Source organism: Thunnus maccoyii, chromosome 12 (genome assembly GCF_910596095.1).
Source record: "Thunnus maccoyii chromosome 12, fThuMac1.1, whole genome shotgun sequence".
NCBI classification, from domain to species: Eukaryota; Metazoa; Chordata; class Actinopteri; order Scombriformes; family Scombridae; genus Thunnus; species Thunnus maccoyii.
This window is the reverse complement of record NC_056544.1, coordinates 20494633-20516251: the sequence shown is the minus strand read 5'-3', so window position 1 is coordinate 20516251 and position 21619 is coordinate 20494633. Positions and strand designations below refer to the sequence as shown.

The following is a 21619-nucleotide window of genomic DNA, read 5'->3' as shown; positions in this document are numbered from 1 at the left end:
AAACATGTTTAGAGGGGATCATAAAAATGTACTTCTTGAGTAGGTAGGAGCAAATGGGCTTGGGACTAAGTACTACTGACAGAGGAAGGAAGAGGAATATTGAGAGACTAATGCATGGTTGGTTTTGGTCTATTCATGGGATTTGTTGACAGTAAAAAAAAAAAATTGAATAATGCCAGCCTTATTCTTAAAATAAAACAACACACACAGGCACAAACACACACAAAGAAGAAATTTCACATTTCAAGAGGGTCTAATATGCAAAAGATACTGACAGTCAGAAGCCCGTTCACAGATGAAGCCAATGCGGTCAGTGCAGTAGAAATCATTCCAGTTGGCATTATGGATAAGGCCGGCACAGTCCTCGCCATCTTCATGGCCGTGGGTCCAGTTATCAGGCTGGCCAGGCTTCCACTTCCTGAGAGCAACCACATGGACAGTAAGTATCAAAGTTCAAGCAGCACACAAGAACGACATGAATTCTATTTGCTAAATAACTGATTTATACATTTATTGTAAAATCAATTTGGCTAGTTAACTCACTTGAAAACTGGTAAGGTTCCATCCACCCACTTCCAGACATTTTCCTCCTCCCTGTCAGTGAGGCCCAGCCAGAAGTAGCCTTTTCCTGCAATCGCATTTCTCACAAATTGCTGAAGATAAAAGAGCAACAGATATTTCACAAGATCATTAGTTCAGATATGACTAACCAATGATTTTAGGTTTTGTCAGTTTCATTCTTCAAAGTAAACACTTTAAATTTAATTTACCTGTTCTTCATTGTCATTGATAATGAGCATATGAGATGACTTGTTGGTACAAAACTGGTTGGACTCATCAAAGTTAAGTCTCTGAGCACCAGAGGAGAAGTAATAGCAGCTTTCTCCAAACTTTCTGAACTCAGGTGGGCAACCTGGAATAAGTTATTACAAAGATGCAACTGTAACAATTGTAATTTTTCAGAATTTATAAAGGATGAGTGGCATATTCATTTCTGCCCATATATAATTATTTAACTCACCAGGAGTTTGAGTGGTAGCAACAGGAAGCTGGACCTGCCGGGACGTGGTGGCTTGCGGTTCCTCTGCTGGTTTGAGAGGTTGAGGTGGTTTGGGGGGTTCGGGGGCCAGGGAGGGCTGAGGAGGTTTTGAAAGAGGAGGAGGTGGTGCAGGTGCAGGTATCCCTGGTAGCCCTGGAGGACCGGGAGGGCCGATAGGTCCAACAGGCCCACGAGGCCCCTCCAACCCTGCAGGTCCTGCTGCTCCTCTGAGGCCCTGTGGTCCTTGAGGTCCTGGCATCCCTGACTGTCCATCCCTGCCAGGGAGTCCTGGAGCTCCAGGGTCACCTTTGTCACCAGGGTTTCCAGGTCGACCTCCAGACCCTCTTGATCCTTTAGCCCCTGGAAGGCCTCGAGTCCCAGCTGCACCCTTTGGGCCTGTCGCACCTGGCGGTCCAGGAGCACCCTTGTCTCCTTTAGGTCCCACCAATCCTGGCATCCCTTTGTCTCCTTTATCGCCCTTCTGTCCTGCCTGGCCCACTGGGCCCTGAGGACCCCTGTCACCCCTGGGGCCCCTTGGACCTGGTGGACCTGAAAGTAACAGCAGATGAGTGGACTATATGTGTTAAAATGTACTGTTACTGTTAAAGTTTCTAAAATGTTTCCGCACCGTCACAAAGAAAAAATACAGTGTATTTCTCGTACTTCAGACATATTCAGTATGTTAGTTAAGGCAAGACTAACTGTAATTTTTAAAACAAGAAATCACTAAATCTTCCTCTTACAAATGAGAAGTTGAATTCATAAGCAATAAAAATGCATCGTTGCTCAATTCAATACAATGCTACAGCCTTACTTAGTCTGGTAAGACCAGTAGCTTATGATGGCTAATGTTAGCAAACTTTAGCTGGATACTGCTTTATAACTGACATTACTGGGTCAGTTTGCTGACTTTATGACTCATCTCTACTTGTGCTGTTGGCACACTATGTTTTAGCATTTTATCTTTATCCCATAATTGTAACTTATAGCCACAGTGGCCTTTGTTCAGAAAACGTCCACAGGGAACCACTAGTTGAGGTCAGAAACTCCACAGGATACCTTTAAATATTATTTTGCTGATAGCATTCAATAGCTTATTGGAGACCATCAGTGGTATAATCCTCGTCATAATCAAATTTCAGTCAAAATTCATAAATATGATTATTTTGGGTCTAAATCCTTTCATTGTTTAGGGGCCAGAATCTGAACACTTTACCAGATGGTGTATGTTGATACTCAGAGGGAGTAAGCAGAGGGATGTGTCAATGCATGTGTTATTTTAGTAAAAATGTACTTTCCATTTACTGAGTAATATCCAGAAAAAATAAATCTGCATGTCACAACTTTCACTCAGATCTGTGAAGTAGCAGAAGCACAGCAATCTTTGTTTTTATCATGATTTGGTGCAGGCAGAACTACAATGGAAATAAGTTTGTTTAAATTTTATGCAAAACACCATGTTTTTGTTGCATGCTATTTATAGTTTTTCTTTTCATTTTATATTTTTGTCTTTGTATATCCACGTCCCATGTTGGTTTAAATCTGTATTTTGTTTTGGTTTTCTTCTTTTTTTGTTTTGTGAATATTTGAAGTGTGTTATGTGTATGTTGTTTAAGACACAATCAAATCAAATAAGTCATCTCATGACTGGAAACATTTTTGACTATTTTCAGGATACACACAAGTACGCCTTGTATTCTTACCCTGCAGGATAGTGAAGTTGGTGATGAGCTGTGAGTGCTTGCTGTCCACCAGCTTCATCTCCTCCATCACCCCAGACAGGCTGCTGACCTCTTTGTCCAACCTTGCCGCCAGCTCGTCCTGTTGGGCGCGCAGCTCTTGGCTGTCTGCCTTGGCCTCTGTCACACTCCCATTCAGCCCCAGTAACAGGTCTGAATGTCGCATCACTGTCTCAGCACAGGACCTCAGGCCATTGAGATCAGTGTTAATGGCACCCAGTAGCTGCGAGGCAAAAGTCATATTTCCATTTACAAGCTCCATGTCATACTCGTGTTTGTCTAACCTTGCTTCCATCTCATCGAACTTTGACGAGGTGGTGTTATCATGGTCTCTCTGGTGGTCCATGAGTTCACGCAGATTCTGATCATGTCCCTCAGTGAGGGCTGAGGCATTCTGGATCTGGCTAGCTAGTGTGCTGAGCTGAGCCCCCAAGTCATCCAGAGTCTCTCCGTTGGACCGAGCCAATGCTGAGTTGTTGGCTGCCAAAACCTGGAGGTTCTGGACCTTTTCCTTTAGCCACTCTGTGTCAGCCCGGGTCTGTCTGGCTGTCTGCTGCAGACCCTGATAGTCATTCTTCAGTTTCTGCACTGCCTGGCCTGTGTCTTCAACCGTCTTCTGCAGCGTGCTGAGTATATTGCGCTGCTGGGATTGGGTGATGTTTAGTGCATTGACATTAACCTGGGTCTGGCTCTGCACTGTGACCTGGCTCGTTATCTCTGACTGAAGCCATGCAGTGTCTGTCTGGAGATTCTCAATCATACCACTGTAGGAGGCCAAGGTTTGGTTGACCCCACGCAGTGAGGCAGTGTTGCCTTCCAAAAAACTCTGCAGGGAAACATGGCTGTTTTGCATGTCATCTCCTGTGTTTCGAAGTTCATCCAGCATGTCCCTGTTTCTGGTTGCCCTGACAGCAATGTCATTCAGTTGGCTCTGTAATGCTTCAAGATCTGACTTAAAAGTCTTGATTTCGCTGGTGGCATTTATGGACTTTTCTCCTGCCTGATAATCTGACAAGGTAACAAAAATAAAATGTCAGAGTCAGATGCATCTTTATCATGTAGAGGATTGGAAAAAAAATATTATCTTAAGTTAAAACTCTCCATTTCTGAATGCTTATCTTGTGATAGTGAGACTCACCTAGCTTCTTTAAGTCTGTCTCCACAGCATCAATCTTGCCTCCATAATTCTGCATCCCCTGTGTGACATTGTCCATTTTCTGGACCACTGAGATAAACAGGGAAGAGAGGGTGTAAAGTGATAATTATTTTCATTCATAGATATGTATAAAAACTTACAGAGGAAAAGCAAAAATTATATGAGGTGAACAGAATATGCTCCCCTTACTGTATAGTGAAAGGAAACAATCACCACAAGAAGTGCATTCCCTGTGGACTGTGGACCTTCTATTGATGATAATCTAAATAGGAGTCCTGTGGTGCTCATTTAGTCATTCTCTCTCAGATAGATACTTAATGAGCAATTGGTACTGGAACTACATTTGGCTGATTATGTACTTATAGTACTGTACTTTTAGTAAAGTAAGTGAATTCAAGACTTTTACCATTAGTGGAGAGTATTTTTACATTGCAACATTGCTGCTTTTACTTTAGTGAAGGATCTGAATACTTATTTCTCTACTTAATAACAGATAGATCTCTAGATGTGAACTCAGCTGCAGAGAATGTACTCGGTCAGATTTTGAACACCAGAGGGTGCTACTGTACTCATAAGTCTCCAGTGAATAACTGGAAACTTGTACAGCAATTCTGAATTCTGAACATTGAAAAGGGAGAGGAGTTTCTTCTGTTTTTCTTTTTTCTTTTCTTTTCCTTCTTTTTTCTTTTTTGTATCTGCACATGTTTTTGTATCTGTTGATCGATACAAATCTCAGTATTCAGAGAACATTCACAAATTCCACTTCATGAGTACAAACAATGTCAGACTCATAATGAATACCACACTTGAACTGTCTATCTATCTCCTCCTCACATCTGCAGCGAGAGTCCATCTCCTGTCCTGCGTGATCTGTTTTACTGTCGGTATGTGGGCGTCTAAAACTGGCAAACAAAAAGAAAAGCACTGGAAAGCATCCTAAGCGTTCACTGTTATCATTCCAGAAGTGACAAAAACACAGAACAATAACATGTATTTGGGACAACATAAACACATCATGGGCCCTGTTTCAAAAAGCTGTTGGTCAACTGCTGGGAGCAGGAATATGCAACTTAGAGTCTATTTACTCCTCTTCTTCTCTTTTCTCTAAAGTGCAAATTTCTAAATATTTTTGAGGACAGAGAAAGACTATATATTCCTAATTTGTTGCCCATAAAATAATTCAATAATTTAAGATATCTATATTACTACAGCACTGTGTAATATTGACAAATATGTAAAATAACAGCAGAACAGAAATGCCTGCCACACTATCTTTCCTCCCTGATCTCCAACAAACCTTCTTATTCCCCTCGGTTAATCTTTCCACCCCCCCACAGTTGAGTATTGGAAAAGCATTATGAGTTATATAAGGTTGCTAATTTGAGTAGGGCTTATTGGCTGCCTATTGTGACCCCAGTTATGAGCCATAATTAGGCAGTTACCCAATGTGAGGCCCAGTAGGTTAATGCTGATCAATGCTGCAGGAGCAGAAAAAAGCTGTGTACGAGTGCTCGCATAGTTGTAAACATGCCAACACCTTATCTCAACTGCATTCTGAGCTACTGTAAGTACACGGCTTCAACCCTTTATTTTCTATTTTATTGTATGTATGTTGTGTATGGGATGTAGAGGAGAAAAACACAACACAGAACCCACTCTACACTGGTTTCTTGCGCACTAAAACTATTTTCAACACTTGCACCCATTTGTGAGTCAACCTGTGGTTCATGAGACAACAAATTACTACCAAGCCATAAAATCTCCTCTGGGTTGTTAAGCCAGGGTAGTCGCTGCATGGTCATCTGGTAGACATTAGACCAAAACCATCAAAATCACATGGGCTCCGCGCTAACACAGACCCAAAACTGGAAAACCAAAACAATCCTGACAGCACATACAAGGCATGATTCAGATCTAGATCTTCACTTGAAGACCATGTTTTGAATGAGGTCATTTCCCATTGGGCGAATATGCTTTTGGCCCTCTGGTTGAGGTACATGGTTCATCAAGTCAGGACATCAGACATGTAGGACTTAAATATTTAGTTCAAGGATATTTTGACAGGTTTACTATGATTGATAGGGGCCTCAAAATGTATAAGATTGGACAATAGACAAAAGTGACTTCCATATTGATAGCCCATGAGATAATTGGAATTTCTGTCTGTTTCTACTTAACATAGCTGCCCTTGTTTAAACAGTAAAGACAGAAACCGCACAAGTGGGTTGCAATTAGGACAATGTTGCACAACAAATGTGTTTCCTATCTCAAGCTATGGTTTATCTCCAAAAGATATAAACTCAGTGGAGAGTGAACAAGGGATTCTATCAAGGGAGTCTCTTCAAGTGGTAAAATCTTAGGCTGGACTCTCTGACTTGGATGGGTTTAGTTTTCCATTTGGTTGCTAGTGATACCATTCGACTCACATCACAAGAGAAAGAGACAGAGAGACTGCAAATAAAGGGGCAGTGGGTGTAAAAGTACAGGGGGAAATCTATGCAAAAAACAGAATCTACATATTTCTATTATAATATTTCAACAAAGATGGATTTAAGGGTCTATTGAAACTAAATTACTTTTTTTGAAATGGGACAGGATATAATATAATAGGACTGACTGATATAATATAAGACATCAAATACTTTAAGCCTTAAACATGCAAAATGTATGACTGACTTTTTAAGAACCTGTGGATACTAGTAATTTCAAAGTCTGGCGCTGTTCTATATTTTTCTTATTGTCAACAAATCCTATAAAAAGCCCCAAACCAACAATGTTATGTTATTATACTAACAATTATCGCCTGTGTAGCCAAACCCTTAGACCTCCATTGTTGTCCAAAAACTATTAAAAACACATAAATGAACCACATTGCCACACTGTAAGACATTTTTCTTCATTACCACAAACATGGGTACTGTAGTTTATTTTGAGTCAATCCCACAAACACCAGCCTACTTCTGTAATAATCACTTGCACTCCAAATGTGTACTAATCCGCAGCTGAAAATAGTCCCTGGAAAATGCACTATTTACTCCTGTTTAGGTAATGTTTGCTAAAAACTACAGTGCCCTGCTGTTTTATGAAATGACATAGCCTTTTTAAAACAATGAAACTTTAAATTTGTTTTAAAGATTTACATCAAATAGGCTATGGGATGAGACCTATAGATAGGCCGGGAAAGTCAGAAAATATTGAGAGACAGACACAACATTGTTGGTTTTGGTCTTTTCATGGAGTTTGTTGGCAATAACAAAAATATAGAATAATGCTTGCTTTACTCATTATGAACCACTCTCACTATTGTGTTATTCGAGCAATTCTGCATTTAATGTAAGATTTAGATCTCTGTAACATGACAGCTATAAAACCTGTTTGAAATATAATGTGGAGGTCAAAGTTTGACTTAGAAGCATGTAAAAATTACAGCATGTGTCATTTGTACTGTACAAGAAGCAATTTTTGACTTCTGTTTTGACTTACCTTTGAACCCAAGGACAGCCACTGCTATGGTGAGCAGGGCACAGAGGACATAGAGCAGTGCAATAGCTGCCCGTAATGCCCAGTCATTTTTACACTTGGTGCACTCTGTACCCTCCTGGATTCCTGCAATACATAATGGAATTTGTGTCAAAAATCAGTATACTGTATGTAGTAAATCTGCGTCATTCTAATAACTCACAATACAATGATGAGAAGCAGTAGTAACTAAAATATTGTGCAATAGGAGCGGGAAGTTAATGAAAGCAAGTCCAAGGTTTTCATTCAAAAGTTAAGTCACATGGGAAGTTTGTTTCATTTCATAACTAAGTTTAGTACTGCATCTCTAAAGTGGGACACGCTGTGTCTTGATTCAGCCAAGTATCAATTGAAAACATTTGCCCTCATGAATATGCAAAAACTTGACTCACTATGAAACTGTAAAAACACTGCACATGTGTTAGCCATACGACAGAGAAACCGAAACAAAACAGTAACATTCCCCTCTGTGTCATTCCTTGTTGCCATCCAACCTAAAACCATGGTGCAGTAAAATTTTTGGTCATTTACATCACAGATGTTCACTTGTCCAGCAGCACTACTTGTTTAAACCACTAGTACCATGTGATGCAAACATTATACTATAAGCAGGATGTTTACGTGACTTCATTAGAACTGACCAAGAAGCCTCTGGCAGCTGGTGTGTATTCAAAACAGGCAATAAAGCAGTTTCTGTAGTTGGAACGAACCTCAAATGTTATTTGTATAGGAAGAGAGAATTTGTGTAAATCTGTCATACTTTACTGGACAGGAAAGTTATTAAACAAAAGGTTTTAGCAAAAATAAAAATGCTTAAAATACATGAGAAATGTTATAATATCAAACGTGGCTTGAAAATGTGAGCAATCCCAAAAGTGACTTAAAGGAAAACTATGATTTATTCCAATTTTGTTTTTATTTTCATAGCTCTGTCCATCGGTTAGGTTACGATAACATTGTACAGACTGAACTAAAGATCTCAGAACAAGGGGACATCACTAAAAAACGGTCCTATGGGGCAACAAACAACAGCTGTCAGACAATAAAACAGGTCTAAACAAAAAGAAAGTTTTGCCAGATTAGCTACTACTTGATTCTGGGCATGAGGATCAAAAGTAAAAACAAAAATGCCCCATAGGATTATGTCTAGGTCTATTGTCCTCATCAGTAGAAGCTACAAGCTACTCCAGCTGTATTGACATCTTTCTCAAACAGTATCAGAGGTCTGACTCTGTTCCTTTAAGTCATGTCACCCGTGATGGGACAGAATCTGGAGTCAAAGGAGGCTCCATCCTTCCCAGTCAGGGGTGGGCCAGGACCACCAGAGGGGTACTGGGGGGTTTGGCCTCTCAGCTTTGGACCCACACATCTGTGCAAACATCATGTCTGACCACCTCAAAGGGGCCCAGCCGTGGACCTAGACATGGATATGCAGACCACTGTTGTCCTTATATGTACTGAGAGCCTCATGTTGGGAGCTAATGTGGAGAGCTCCATCAGAGGCCCCCTGACTGGTTCTCACCACATGCTGCTTAAAGGACAACATCACACCATGTAAACAAGCGGCCGACTGTCTGGAGGTTATGGGTCAAGAGCGAGGCAGAGGTAATATATCTGTGCTAATGCTGGGACCATAGTGGCAGTATCATATTTGTGGGTAAATGAGTGTTTATCATGATTGCAGGGTCACTGAATCTCAAATACTTTCTCACAGTCACAACCTTTTGAATTACAGTACCAGTCAAAAGTTTGGACACACCTCCCAGTTCCCTTGAATGAGAATATGTGGCCAAACTTTTGACTGGTACTGTAGGTATTAACGTTTCTAGATGTTTAAAAAAACATTTCTACACACACCCCACTACTAACATGTGTTTGATAAAACCTGAATATGAATCACAAAAGCAGCCTTGTCAGATGATTCAAGGAATCATGATTTCTGTCATCCTTCTGCACAAGACTGTTTTGATCACTGGACTCGTTTTCAGGCTCAAAATGTTTGTTGATTAGATCCATACTGGCGTGTCAGCGTGCTATCCCAGCCTGCTGTGCTTTAACAGAGTTGCAACCATATTTTATTATTATTCATTACTAACTGCACAAATGGGGTACAGAATTTATGACACTATGAGATCACTGTTTGAGCCTAAAAAAAATGCAGGAGCACTTAAGCTTTCTCTCACTCTGTGAAAATATAAATATAAATATAACAACTTGGCCAACATGGGGAAATAGTTAAGTCAATTCATATATACAGTAGAGCAAACTTTAAAACAAATGCTGAACAGAGTGCTTTATAGAGAAATTAAAAAAATATGTGTAGATAATAAAAAGGAAAATAAAAAGATGAAAAAGTAAGAGTGTAACTGACAAAATTAATGTTATCCTGTTTTTATGTTAATAATTGTGGACTCTCAAAAGAAGTTAAAAATATGATGGATCTTAAGACTGAAAGTGGAATAAATGGGGAAGACCTAACAAACTGTAATTTTACAGAAATGTTCCAGTGTGGGGCAGTAAAGCAAAATGCTTGTTCCCCATGGATTTTGACCAGGATGGTGGAATGTTTAAACTATTTGTCCATCAAGGAAAAAATGTGTCTGTGACAGTAAAATCATAACCAAAATGGCATCAGCTGTCAGGACCTTAATGTATATACACATGTGGTCTTGTGTAAAATGAAAAGGTCCGTTAACTTAAAACCGTCACTATTTAGCACGTACTGCAGTGTAGAACCGGGTGACTACCAGACTACAAACCCAGACTGTCATGCTCTTGATGAAGCTCCAACTGCACTAACATGGAAATTAATTCTGGGCAGAGTAGCCAGTGGCTCCTTCCAGGGTCACAACATGCTCCCACTGCTTGTCACCGGAGTGTTTTCTGTTCCCTTCCAAGGAATTTTGCTTAAACAACAATTCTGTCAGTGATGTGGCCCCAGTAATGATGAAGACCAAATCCTTCCAAGGTAGCTGCAGTATTCTCCAACACTGACTCCAGACAGAAAATATAACAACTGGGTTTCTATATCCATAGACATAGATGTGAGCCCAGCAATTCTTGTAAATGCTTCGATGGCTTGTTTTCACAAGTAGTGAATTATTGAACTCATAATGTCTTTGTTGTCGTGATGATGATAATCCAAGTATATAATGAAGTCTTGCACAATCAAATATAATATTTACAATCTTTTCAAAGCAGTGATGTAAAACCTGAGGGGCATGAAATTTAGATGGTCAATTTTGATGAAAGAAAATCCAATATAACAGTATAATACTTAATTTCTTGCTTGCTTTGGTCTGTTACGCCCCCTCCATGTTGTACCTCATTAGTCAGTAAGTGTGTCATGTTTCATATCCATGGGGCCATTGTGACCTCTTGCTTACTACGCATAAACTACCACAGTACATAAACATGCTGACACATACATGTCAGGAGCTGTTTGAAAACACATTGCTAAACCAACCAGCCCAGTGCAGAACACAGGGGGGCTGAGCTTGTTGGGAGCTGAGAGGCTGGAAGGCAGCCAGGACGCCCCAATCAACAAGCTGGAGTCCAGCCAGACAATCCCCAAGAGGTAAATAAATGCCAGAAAAGCCTAGAAAGAGGTAGAGGTATGGCGGAGGATACTGTAGCTTACATATTATTGCTGACAAGTGAAAACCATGTACCTACAGTTTAGGCATGTATTTGTTTATATATGGTCATTAAGGCTGAGATTACAGACCCAGACAAAAATCATATATATTTTCAAAATATGCATGAACAATTAACTCGAAGCTAATTTTCAGCCATGCTAGCTGTGTGGCTCTAGGGATGGCAATGCTGGTCTGTCGGCTAAGCAACTACTTTCATGCTAAAATCTCTCAAAATCTATTGGATGGACTACCACAAAACCTAGTTAAGACGTTTGTGGTCCTCAGAGCATGAATCCTACCGACTTTGGCTATCCCCTGGCTTTTCAGTGAAATATCTCAACACCTACTTAATGGATTGGCACATAATTTGGTACAGACATTTATGGTTCCCAGACGATGAATGCTGATTACTTTCTCTCCAATGCCACCATGAGTTTGACATTTGTGGTTTTGAGTGAAATGTCTCAACGACTATTGGATGGATTGTCTTGACATCTGGTAAAGACATCCATGTCCAACAAAAGTAAAATTGTAATAACTTTGGTGATCCTCTGACCTTTCATTTAGTGCTGTCATCAGCTCAAAATGTTAATTTGTACAATACTAAATTGTCAAATACCTGCAAATCTTAGGACATTCCCATCAGCCTCAGCTGTAGTGTGTTTAATGTTTAGCATGCTAACATGCTAAACTAAGATGGTGAACATGGTAAACAACATTAAACCTTCTAAACATATGTTAGCATTATCATTGTGAGCATGCAAAAATGCTGACATTGGCATTTAGTACCACTGTTCCTACTCACAGAGTTGCTAGTGTTGTTTGTGGTCCATTTTTATCATCAGTTCGCCATTCACCAAGACATAGGGTGAAAGAGAAAAGAGGCAGAGGGAGAAAGATGGGGGCAATACAGTTTGGTGTCTGTAAAACAGCTGTATTTAATTTGGACTCTGAGTCAGTCAAAGAAAAAAAAATCTCAACACTTATTCCCTTATTCCATGTACCTGCCACAAGACTTGACTGCATTCCCCGTCTCACTCCTGGCCGGCAGTGGAAACTTCCATGGCAACACAAAGAAAGCTTGTACAGACCAGAGCCTTTTTGTGTAAAGACCCTTTGTGCAGAGTGTTAATACTATGTTATATACAGTGACTGGGTGGCTACCACAGGAATCCTTTTACTTCTCAGCCTTTCATTTTGTATCATATGAAAGCTGAATATTATGGTCACACACCAAAAACCAGTAGTCACATAGACAGCCATGCCTCTCTACTCTACCGGGGGGTGGAGGACACATATTTTGTGGTTATACTACTGTGTGGTATCAGTTTACAAATGTACATGATCAATCAAAAGTACAATTACATGTAATTACAGTTGTGTGTTATAGTTTGTAATTTCTATAATCAATCTTGTACTGAAAACAAGTTGGTTTAACATATGCAAATAGACACACAAAAGAACAACAATGTACCGCAGTGACCCTCTGAGGATATCATACAATTTTCCATAATGTTTTTTTAATTCCTGAGACAAATCAAAGCAAGCAACCCACTTGAATGAAGACATTCAATAAATGCCTGGTAAGACACGCAATGCTGCTGTCATGGTTAGAATAAGACTTTCACTGAAGGGACCAATTGTTTCAATGTTACACATGGTCCGCATTCACAAACTAAGACCAATTCAAACCAAGTATTGAAATTGAAATTCTGATCTGATGATGGCACTAGATGAAAGGTCAGGGGATCACCAAAGTTATTTCAATTCATTCTGAGGGGGGCATGAGTGTGTGTATCAAATTTCATGGCAATCTATCCAATAGTTATCAAGACATTTCCCTAAAGCCACGAATGTCAACGTCATGGTGGCAGTCGCTAAAAAGTCAGAGGATTATCAACGTCAGCAGGATTCGTCCTCTGGTGACCATGAATGTATGTAATTTCATGGCAATACATGCAAGAGTTGTTGAGATATTTCAGTCTGGAGCAAAGTGGTAGACGAACTGACTGACCGACACACATTTCCATTCCTTGAGCCATGCACCTTGAGTAGCTTCAGCTTGAAGGACCGAGGACTAATGCTTCTGACTTCACTCTTCAGAAAATGTTAAAACTTTAACTGAGCAAACAAAGTTCCCCCGGGGTCGTCTTGTCCCCCTCTAGCCCTTATAGCTGCCCCAGTATTAACAGTCACCAACTGGAATGTTAACAAGTAAACACTCTCAAATAGGGGAAGTTACTACTGAGACAAATTACTAAGGCATTAGGGTCCTTGAATTGCTGAGCTAGCGTAGCATACCACGTTTTTTTTTTTTTCACTCACTGCTAACAGGTTTATGACACTTAAAATTGGGCCCCGGTCCTCTAGAACATCTGGACCTTGTTACAGTGGAGCCAAATCAAAGGACGCATGCAAACATTTGATACATCAACTCTTCATGCCAAGCAATATATGAATAAGGGGCTACATTTTTTACTTTGCCCTCAGTCAATATTCAGTTTTTTGGGGTGTTTTTATAAGAAACCCTCTCAGTAGAGCTTGCTTCTTTTTCAGCATGAGTAAGGAGATCAGTGGTTTATAGAAATCTGTATGTTCAGGTTGTTTAGAGAAAAATACCATATGGATGGCTGCATGTCTGAACAGGATGGGATGCATTCATTATACACACACACACATTGCCTAAAGCTGACAAAGCTGAAAAGTGTCCTTTGAAGGCCTTGGCCACAGGCCATAACATAAACACCACACTGGTATATACATTGTGGACGGGCGTCTTTGGAAAACATCCTCTTTAGCATGCTATTATCTCTCAAGTCTTGGACTGCATAAGACTCATAAATCTGACAGGAATTTTAAAGTCCACCTCCACTCAAAAATATGTTTTCCTTCTTGTTCCTTCAGTTGGATATTTGAAGTTTACTGTACAGAATGATGTATGTGCAGAGTAGGGGTGTGAATCTTTGGGAATCTCATGATTCAATGCGATTCCAGTTCTTCTATTCAGAATTGATTCTCGATTCGCGATTCAAAACCTATTCTCGATTGAATGAATAGAAAAGGGAGCACTGTTTTCACTCTCTTGCTCCAGTATACTGTGTGCCAAACCATTCACTAGTGTCCTTATTCCACTGAAGTACAATATGAAACATAACTGGCAATTAAGATAAATGGTTCTCGGGCTATTTATTTTAAAAAGTTAACTGCATTAATTAATGAATTAATTAATTTGAAAGCATCTTACAGTCTCCTGCCTGTACGAGAATAACAAACTGAGGGGGAGGCAGAGTGCTCTACTGTGTTGTTATTAACGTCATGTCTCCAGCAGTGGAGAGAAGCCTCTCTGCTGAAGTGTTAGCTCTGAGGAAAAAACATTGTTGTCCAAGACACTGAACAGACGCAGGGTTTTTGAGGTGAAGCAGACTGAGCACTGAGTTATTTTCTTCACCTTTCTTCACAACCCCTGTGAAATTATTTGTTTCACTATCAGAATTTGATCCATTTGGTCTGATCACATTTCAAAAGTCTAGCACAATAGAATCATTTTATCTTCATTCAAGTTATCTGAAGGGCTAAACCGGAAGTTAGCGGTCTCGGCCAGCAGAAGTCTCTAGTGAGCATGCTCCATGGGAGCATTGGGCCCATGGAGTGTGCACAGTATGTTGCAGGTAGTGGCTTTTTTGACTTCATATGCCACTGAGCAACTTTCATAGGAATGAAGGGGGCCCCATTTCTGATGCTGTATCCAGTTCTCTTTACACATCCATTAAGATAACTCTAGCGTGTGCGCGCTGTAGACTGTCTGAAAGCTGCACTGCCCTCGCAGTTGAGTTTGGCCTTCTTCATTCTGTCAATATCAATTTAGAAAATCGATTTTTGACATTTGTGAACTGATTCAGAACGGTAGGAGATAAGAGTCGAGATTCTTATGTGAATCGATTTTTTCCACCCACCTGTAGTGCAGAGTTTGACACTGGAAGGCTGTTTTCACATTCAGCTACTAAAAATGGAAATTTTCTCTGTGCTCATTGAAAATCTGATTTTTAGGGGTGGGCTCACCAGCAGGATTTGTGACATCAAAATTAGTTTGGAAGCCAATCTTGTCTTAATATTCAACTTACATCAATATTCAACTTACACTAGTGTGATGTGTAAACTTGAAGCCTTCAGTGCACATAAACTGAGAACAGACTTTTCAGTGAAGTAGGAGATATTTCATGTCCAACAGTTAAACTTTTGAAATGAAATATATGTGCATATTAATAGATTCTGTAATTTTTAATGAGGGAGAAAGAGTAGATGTGATTTTTCTGCAAAAAGAAAAAAAAACTCCTTAACATGTTTATATTTTATTAAAAATCATTACATTCTAACCTATCACCACCTGCTATTTGTGCCATCCATAAACACTCAAAGTTTTTCTCTGCAAAGTTTACAAAATTGCAAGTCCCTTTAGGACTCCTATGTGATTTCAGACACATGCAAGCTCCACAAAAGCTTGTGCAATAAAAAGAAAGAAGTGCTTGGAAATGAAGAGCGGTGTATCCTTTGACAGAGCTATGCAAAAGGAGAATAATGGTATCCTTCAGTGGAACAGAGCTCGGTGTTAAAGGAAAACTTTATGGTGCATTAATTGTTAGCTGAGTAGGCTGCTGGAACGTGGTGTTGATTAGATCTGGTTTTGTCATCCCATCTGTGCTTGGTTAGAGGAGGACAGACTATGACAAATAGGTCATATATCGTAATTTCAAGAGACAGAGCTTCAAGCACGCAAGTGTGCCTCATAAACAAAGCTGGGCCACTGTATTGGGGATATTTTGTGAGGCAGGATTGAATATCAAAAAAGTCTTTATGTTCCAGTCAGCAGTTTCCACTGAAGAGTGAAATCCAGTCTCACTGTGTGTGTCTCCTGCTCTGCTCATGGTGAGATTTGGAGATAAATAGTTGGAATCCCATCTGCTGCCACAGGTTTCAAGAGAGGAAATACTAAGTATTGACTATGTTATGGAATACAATATGTGATGTAGCTCCTTTGTGAGTTAGAAAGCTGAGGTGGAGGTTTTTTTAAACGTAATTGAGAGTTAATATTCCCATTGAAAACTGTAGAATGCAACTAAAATAACACCTTCATCTACACTATTAAAAAGGAATGTTTTTAAAGTGGGCACATGCAAGTGTGTACATTTATGCACACACACTAAACACTTGTTAATTTATGATAAACTGTATTTCAACTTTGGATTCACACTTCCCTTATCAATTGTAATTTAAAATAAAGATGATGTATTTCTCTGTTTATAAAGACTGTTAACATTTTATTTTGTTTTATAATCCTGTTCCATAAAAAGGGGCCTAGTCTTGTGCTGAGAAGGGGCCACTCAACATAAATATGCCACGTTTGCTGTAATCTTGGTCTAAGCACTTAAATCCAGCCTGATAACCCTTTATGGAGATAAGTAAACGGGTCTAACGGGTAAAGTAACTTTTTTTTTTTTAAGTCAACTATCAAAAAGAGGAACATGTTAAATTCCAAGCTGTTCTTTCTCTTATGCACTATCAATTATTTTTAACTATGTGCACTTGTGTACTTGCAATGCATACGTTTGAGCCCATGTGCAACTGAAACTGAATATCTCCAACTAAAATACAGGACACTAAAATTAAGAAAAGTGCCCCTTCAAAGCTCACAATTCTTGATTACGATCATTCACATTCACATGCATGAATTTAGAACAACATGGAAGCCATAAACCAACTTTATTGGCCTGAGTGGAGAACAAGAGACCCCCTGGCTCCCTCTGCTCAAGTTCCAGTGTTGGCATGTTGGAATGAGGTCATTTCAAGTAAAACAGGGCCATGTGAACCTCAGAGAAAGAGAACAGAGGGGGTTGGTCATTGATCCTCACTTTTACCATGTCAGTTGCACCACATGAGCATCCATACTTTAGTCTTTGACTTATGACTCGAATCATTTACATCTGCAGTATGTCTGCAAATGTCTCTGTCTGTGCATGAGAAGGAGCCAATGTATTTTGTTTTTTGTCCAGAAAAAAGAACATATAAAAGTCAGATGTCCCTAAAAGAGCAATTATCTTGGATGCAGTCTGTCATGCCTGGCAGTAGCTAATCAGATTTGGATCAAGAACCCAATTGCCATCCTATTAAGAATGTGGGATAGTAAAGCTCCTCTCCAATTTGAATTAGTTAACTATTGAGCTCCAAAGGTTGAGTAATTGATATAGTTTGCCAACACATGAAACATAGTTACTTTAAAAGAAGCCACATGGGACAAGCAATGGCCACTTTAATGACACATCAGATATAAAACAGTTTCCGTCACTGGTTTAAGTCATTTACAGGTTTAGGCACAGTGCACAAGAGGGTCTAGTAAAGTGAGGGTTTACAGGATGTTGTACTTTTGGATTGAAACCTCCATGTAGAAATGTGCTGTGGCTCTGATCTCATGATTTTATAAGAATCCATTTTGGTCCAACTAATTTTCTTATTACCACGAAGAATATACGGCAATCTGTTTGTGAAATGTGGATTATATAAGTGTGATCAATATCAAAGAAGTCTATAATTGTAACCATGTTATTCTGTAGAAGGGCCATGTTAGTATTTATAATGGCTCCCACACTGAAGCCTCACAGATAATTTTCTGTGTCTTGGAAGACATCTAAAAATCAGATGCAGTGACATCAACCATAAAGCCCGACTTTTCCTAATCTCAACCTCACCACAACAACATGAAAACAAATAAACTGAGGCATATTTTCTCATGCGGGTTAAGAATACTTCATTATACACTCATGTGAGCCCAAAACCGCTGAACCGAACACTGGAGTTAACTCCACAGACCATCTGTGCTGTCGGGTTTTTGTGTGGTCACGCCTGCTGGGTGGCCCGCCGTGGAAGCACTTTAGATACTGAATCAGCAGCAATCATCACCCAGCCTGATGATCATCAGCCTGAGACTGTGCTGTACTCCATCCCATCACCGCACACCACTTTCAAGCTTCATCGCCCAGTACAGCCAATGAAACCACACAGTGTGGACCCAGCCAGCCGTCCAGCCAAGTCTGGCTTTACTTGTGGGGAAAGATGCTGACCACAGAGAAGATGGTATCTGACTGCCTGCTCAGGCCGTTGCAGCTGCACTGTGGTCCATGTGGAAAGTAGTAGAATATATTTAAATTGTCCATATTTCCTCACTTATCACTAGTGCTATCATGTTATATCTATATGAAGCCATTCAAACAGGTCTGATGTTTCCTGTTTGGAAAAACAACCCAGCCAATCAGAGCTTTGTAGGAGGGAATGAGAATGAGGATCATCCTGTAACAGAGCTGGAAGATGGCGACAAGATCAATGATGCCATAGAGGTTGCCGCAAGCCAACATAAAGAAACAGCAGCTCATATTTCTTTGATAGACATGACAAATGTTAAGCTAATTGCATCTAGCAACTGCTATGGCTAACCACTGCTGTGTTGAAAGTGAAAAATGAAAACCGCTAACATGAACACAATGTCAGACTAAATAATGACATGAAAGTTAAATGGCAATTCAGTCAGATTATCAGGTTAACGAAGAATTGAAAAAAAACATAAGCAACTTCTCTTTCCAGAAACAGTGTTCCAGTCTAAATAATCCACAGACCTCACTGTCAACAATTTTTAGAAGTAGTTCAAATGAAAACTGTTTACAGTGAAACAAGCGTATTACCTGAGGTAAGCAAGAAACTGTATTCTGGAAAGACATGATGCTGTTGAATTAGTTTAAAGGTAAAATTTCAATTCTTTAAGCTCCACATGCAGAAATCTCAGAGACAGATATTTCAAAACCTGGTCAGATAACATAAAAAGTATCTACATGACAAGATACTACAAGAGGTAAGTGAGAACATTTGTTTGTTTTTTTATTTGAGTGGAGGTACACAACATAATTTTCCTGAACTACTGTCCTAAACCACTGAACACACTGCAGTTAATCCTGCAAACATAAAAGTTGCTATGAGTATGTTCAGGCAGACGGAGCAGGTCTGGTATTTTCCTTTGCAGCAGATGTGAATACACAAACACATGCCTGACTTGAAACGGTCATCTGAAACATTCGAGAGCTGAGTCAATGGAAAAATTCTACATAGCTGGCTTCTTTGCACAACATGCAGACATTTTCAGTATCTCCAAAAACACAAATACTAAAGCATAAACAAGAAAAAAACACAACGGTGTGTGCTGGTTTGGGGCCAACGCAATCACATCCACAGCAACAAACACACCACGGCCAGGTCTGACAGTCGATCGGAGTGTGAGCAGCGTTGTGACTCACAACAGAACAAAGAAAAATACACATTTTTCATTCCAGCTTTGTGCTGGGTTTCAAGGAGAGGAAGCACTGAGGTTGATGTTGGCCCTCTTTGGAGCCAAAAGACTTCAAATAAATGTAACTCTGATGCTGAACCCAGGCGCATAGCCAGTAATGGGCCTGGCCGGCAGTAGCACACCCAGCCAAATTTGATCAAAATACATTTTGTAACAATTAATATAAAAATATATATATAAGGAAATAAATAAATATAAACTTGATTTTTTCTTGTTGATTTGATGTGTGTATTGAATTTGTTGTCTGATTAAAACGAACTGTTGAAATAAGTTGTAGGAAGTCTCTGGAATGTAATTAGTTGCTCTTCTTCTGACACGCAGACCTTCCTGAGCTGCCTTCAGTCAGCTCGCTGGCTTTCAGCTTTTCATGCGATGTAACATTAACACTACAACAATGGATAAACAAAGTTGAGTCCACCCAACTCATCAGCCTACAACAAAGTTAGCCCGGCCGCTGCAAGTATTTAATAAACTAAATAATTTTTTGGGAGGGGGTGTATAGTAGTCAACATCCCCACACGCCCAACTGAAATCATGTTCTTGCAGCTATGGGCTCAGCCACCGATTTATGTGCCATTTATGAAACACGTTCACAGCCAAATCTGTATGTATTTCCCAGCAGAGCCAAGAATGGAACATCGAGGTGCTTCTCATCACACTGGTACGGTCCATTTTTTTGACAGAACAGAGTGTAAGGATGCAGTTTTCTGTAAAATGTGCAGATTTGGTTTTTCATGAGATGACAGACTGCCATTGTTGACTGAAGCAACAACGGCTACAGGCTATAATGAATGCAAGAGGGATATGTTACGTGTGCGATTTCCGTTTATGTTAACACCTTCTCTGCTGGTTTATGTTTAGTTGCCACTTAATAATAAAATTAATAATAAAAATAAGTAGATAAATAAAATAGTTAATTAACAGTCCTGTGCTCTGTAGAGCCAATGAGCTGTCAGTCTTGCTGGTGCAAATAAACTGTATTTTTATACTGTATAGGCTATAAAAGACGCTTTTGTCTATACTGTTGTGTACAGCCTTCATAGACTGATGCTCAATTTTTTGTTTTCTTTTGATAAGTCAGTTTTTCTGGAAAAAGATGGCCCACCCACTCTTGTATTGGCCCACCTAAAATATAAATTCTGCCTACACCACAGGCTGTGCCATATGCAGAACTTCTTCATCCAGCCTGTCTGAGACTGTTGACAGAAAATGGAGTCAGACACTTCCAATACTTGTGTGTGTTATTCTTGTGGCTGAGCCAAAACCTGCTGTGAAAGGAGAGCTTAGCAAACATCCATTATGCGAGAGAAGACACCATACCAGATGTCAGTTTGTTGTAGGCGTGTTGTTACCATTGGCCAATGTATCTCTTGGGGACACTTAGCACAGAGTGGTGTGAAGATGTTTGGTGAGGTGGTTGGGCCAGTTTCAGTCAAAACAACCACAGCTATATATAAAAGCACATACTGACAGGAGCTTCACTGCAACTCCAAAACTGTCCTCTTCCATAACTGAGACCCATTTTCAGCTGCTTATTGAGTTAGTGGCAGCTCCTCCTCTCATGTCTGCAATCGTTGATACAGTGTGTGTTTAATAAGTGCCTGCTAGGTGGAAGTTAACGCAGCTGAAACACATTTTGATCTCCGAGCTTGATAACAAATGGAGCCTCCAGTAGTTTAGGAAGGAACAACAGTCGCTTTATAATCACATGTTCCTCATATCGTCCAATCATAGATTACCATTCTATAACACTACTGTAGGTGGACCATATGAAAAGTTTATGTATCAGAAACAGATTTATTTGCCACCTCTCGTATTTACATTTATGTCAATTTTGAATGTTGCTCTCAATTGTCTCAGGCTCGGCCAGGAAGGTGCAGGGAGGTTCATGAGCTCAGGCACAGAATATTAATGGTATGATTATTGTATATTTATGGTATAACTGAGGTATGTTTGAAGTTAGGCAACTAAAACACTTGGATAAGATTAGGGAAATATTGTTGTTAGGATGTAAAAAAAAAAAAAAAAAAGCAAAACATTTCAAATTTCTTTTGTAACAAGACGTAAACTTCTATCTCCTGCATCATGTAGGCTGCATCAACGTGAGATGTTCTTCACGCCAATCTAACACTGTGACCTCCA

General features: G+C 39.8%; 1 protein-coding gene across 1 annotated transcript in view; it reads right to left on the bottom strand.

Moving 5' to 3' along the window:
- colec12 (collectin sub-family member 12) overlaps nucleotides 1-21619 on the bottom strand; it is a 32037-nt gene that overhangs the window by 3270 nt on the left and 7148 nt on the right. The window contains exons 3-9 of the mRNA XM_042428172.1: nucleotides 7418-7540; nucleotides 3917-4003; nucleotides 2743-3786; nucleotides 1022-1588; nucleotides 771-913; nucleotides 544-653; nucleotides 276-418 (exon numbers count right to left, since the gene is read on the bottom strand). Coding sequence (XP_042284106.1) covers nucleotides 276-418; nucleotides 544-653; nucleotides 771-913; nucleotides 1022-1588; nucleotides 2743-3786; nucleotides 3917-4003; nucleotides 7418-7540 — 2217 coding nt within the window. The remainder of the gene's footprint in view (nucleotides 1-275; nucleotides 419-543; nucleotides 654-770; nucleotides 914-1021; nucleotides 1589-2742; nucleotides 3787-3916; nucleotides 4004-7417; nucleotides 7541-21619) is intronic.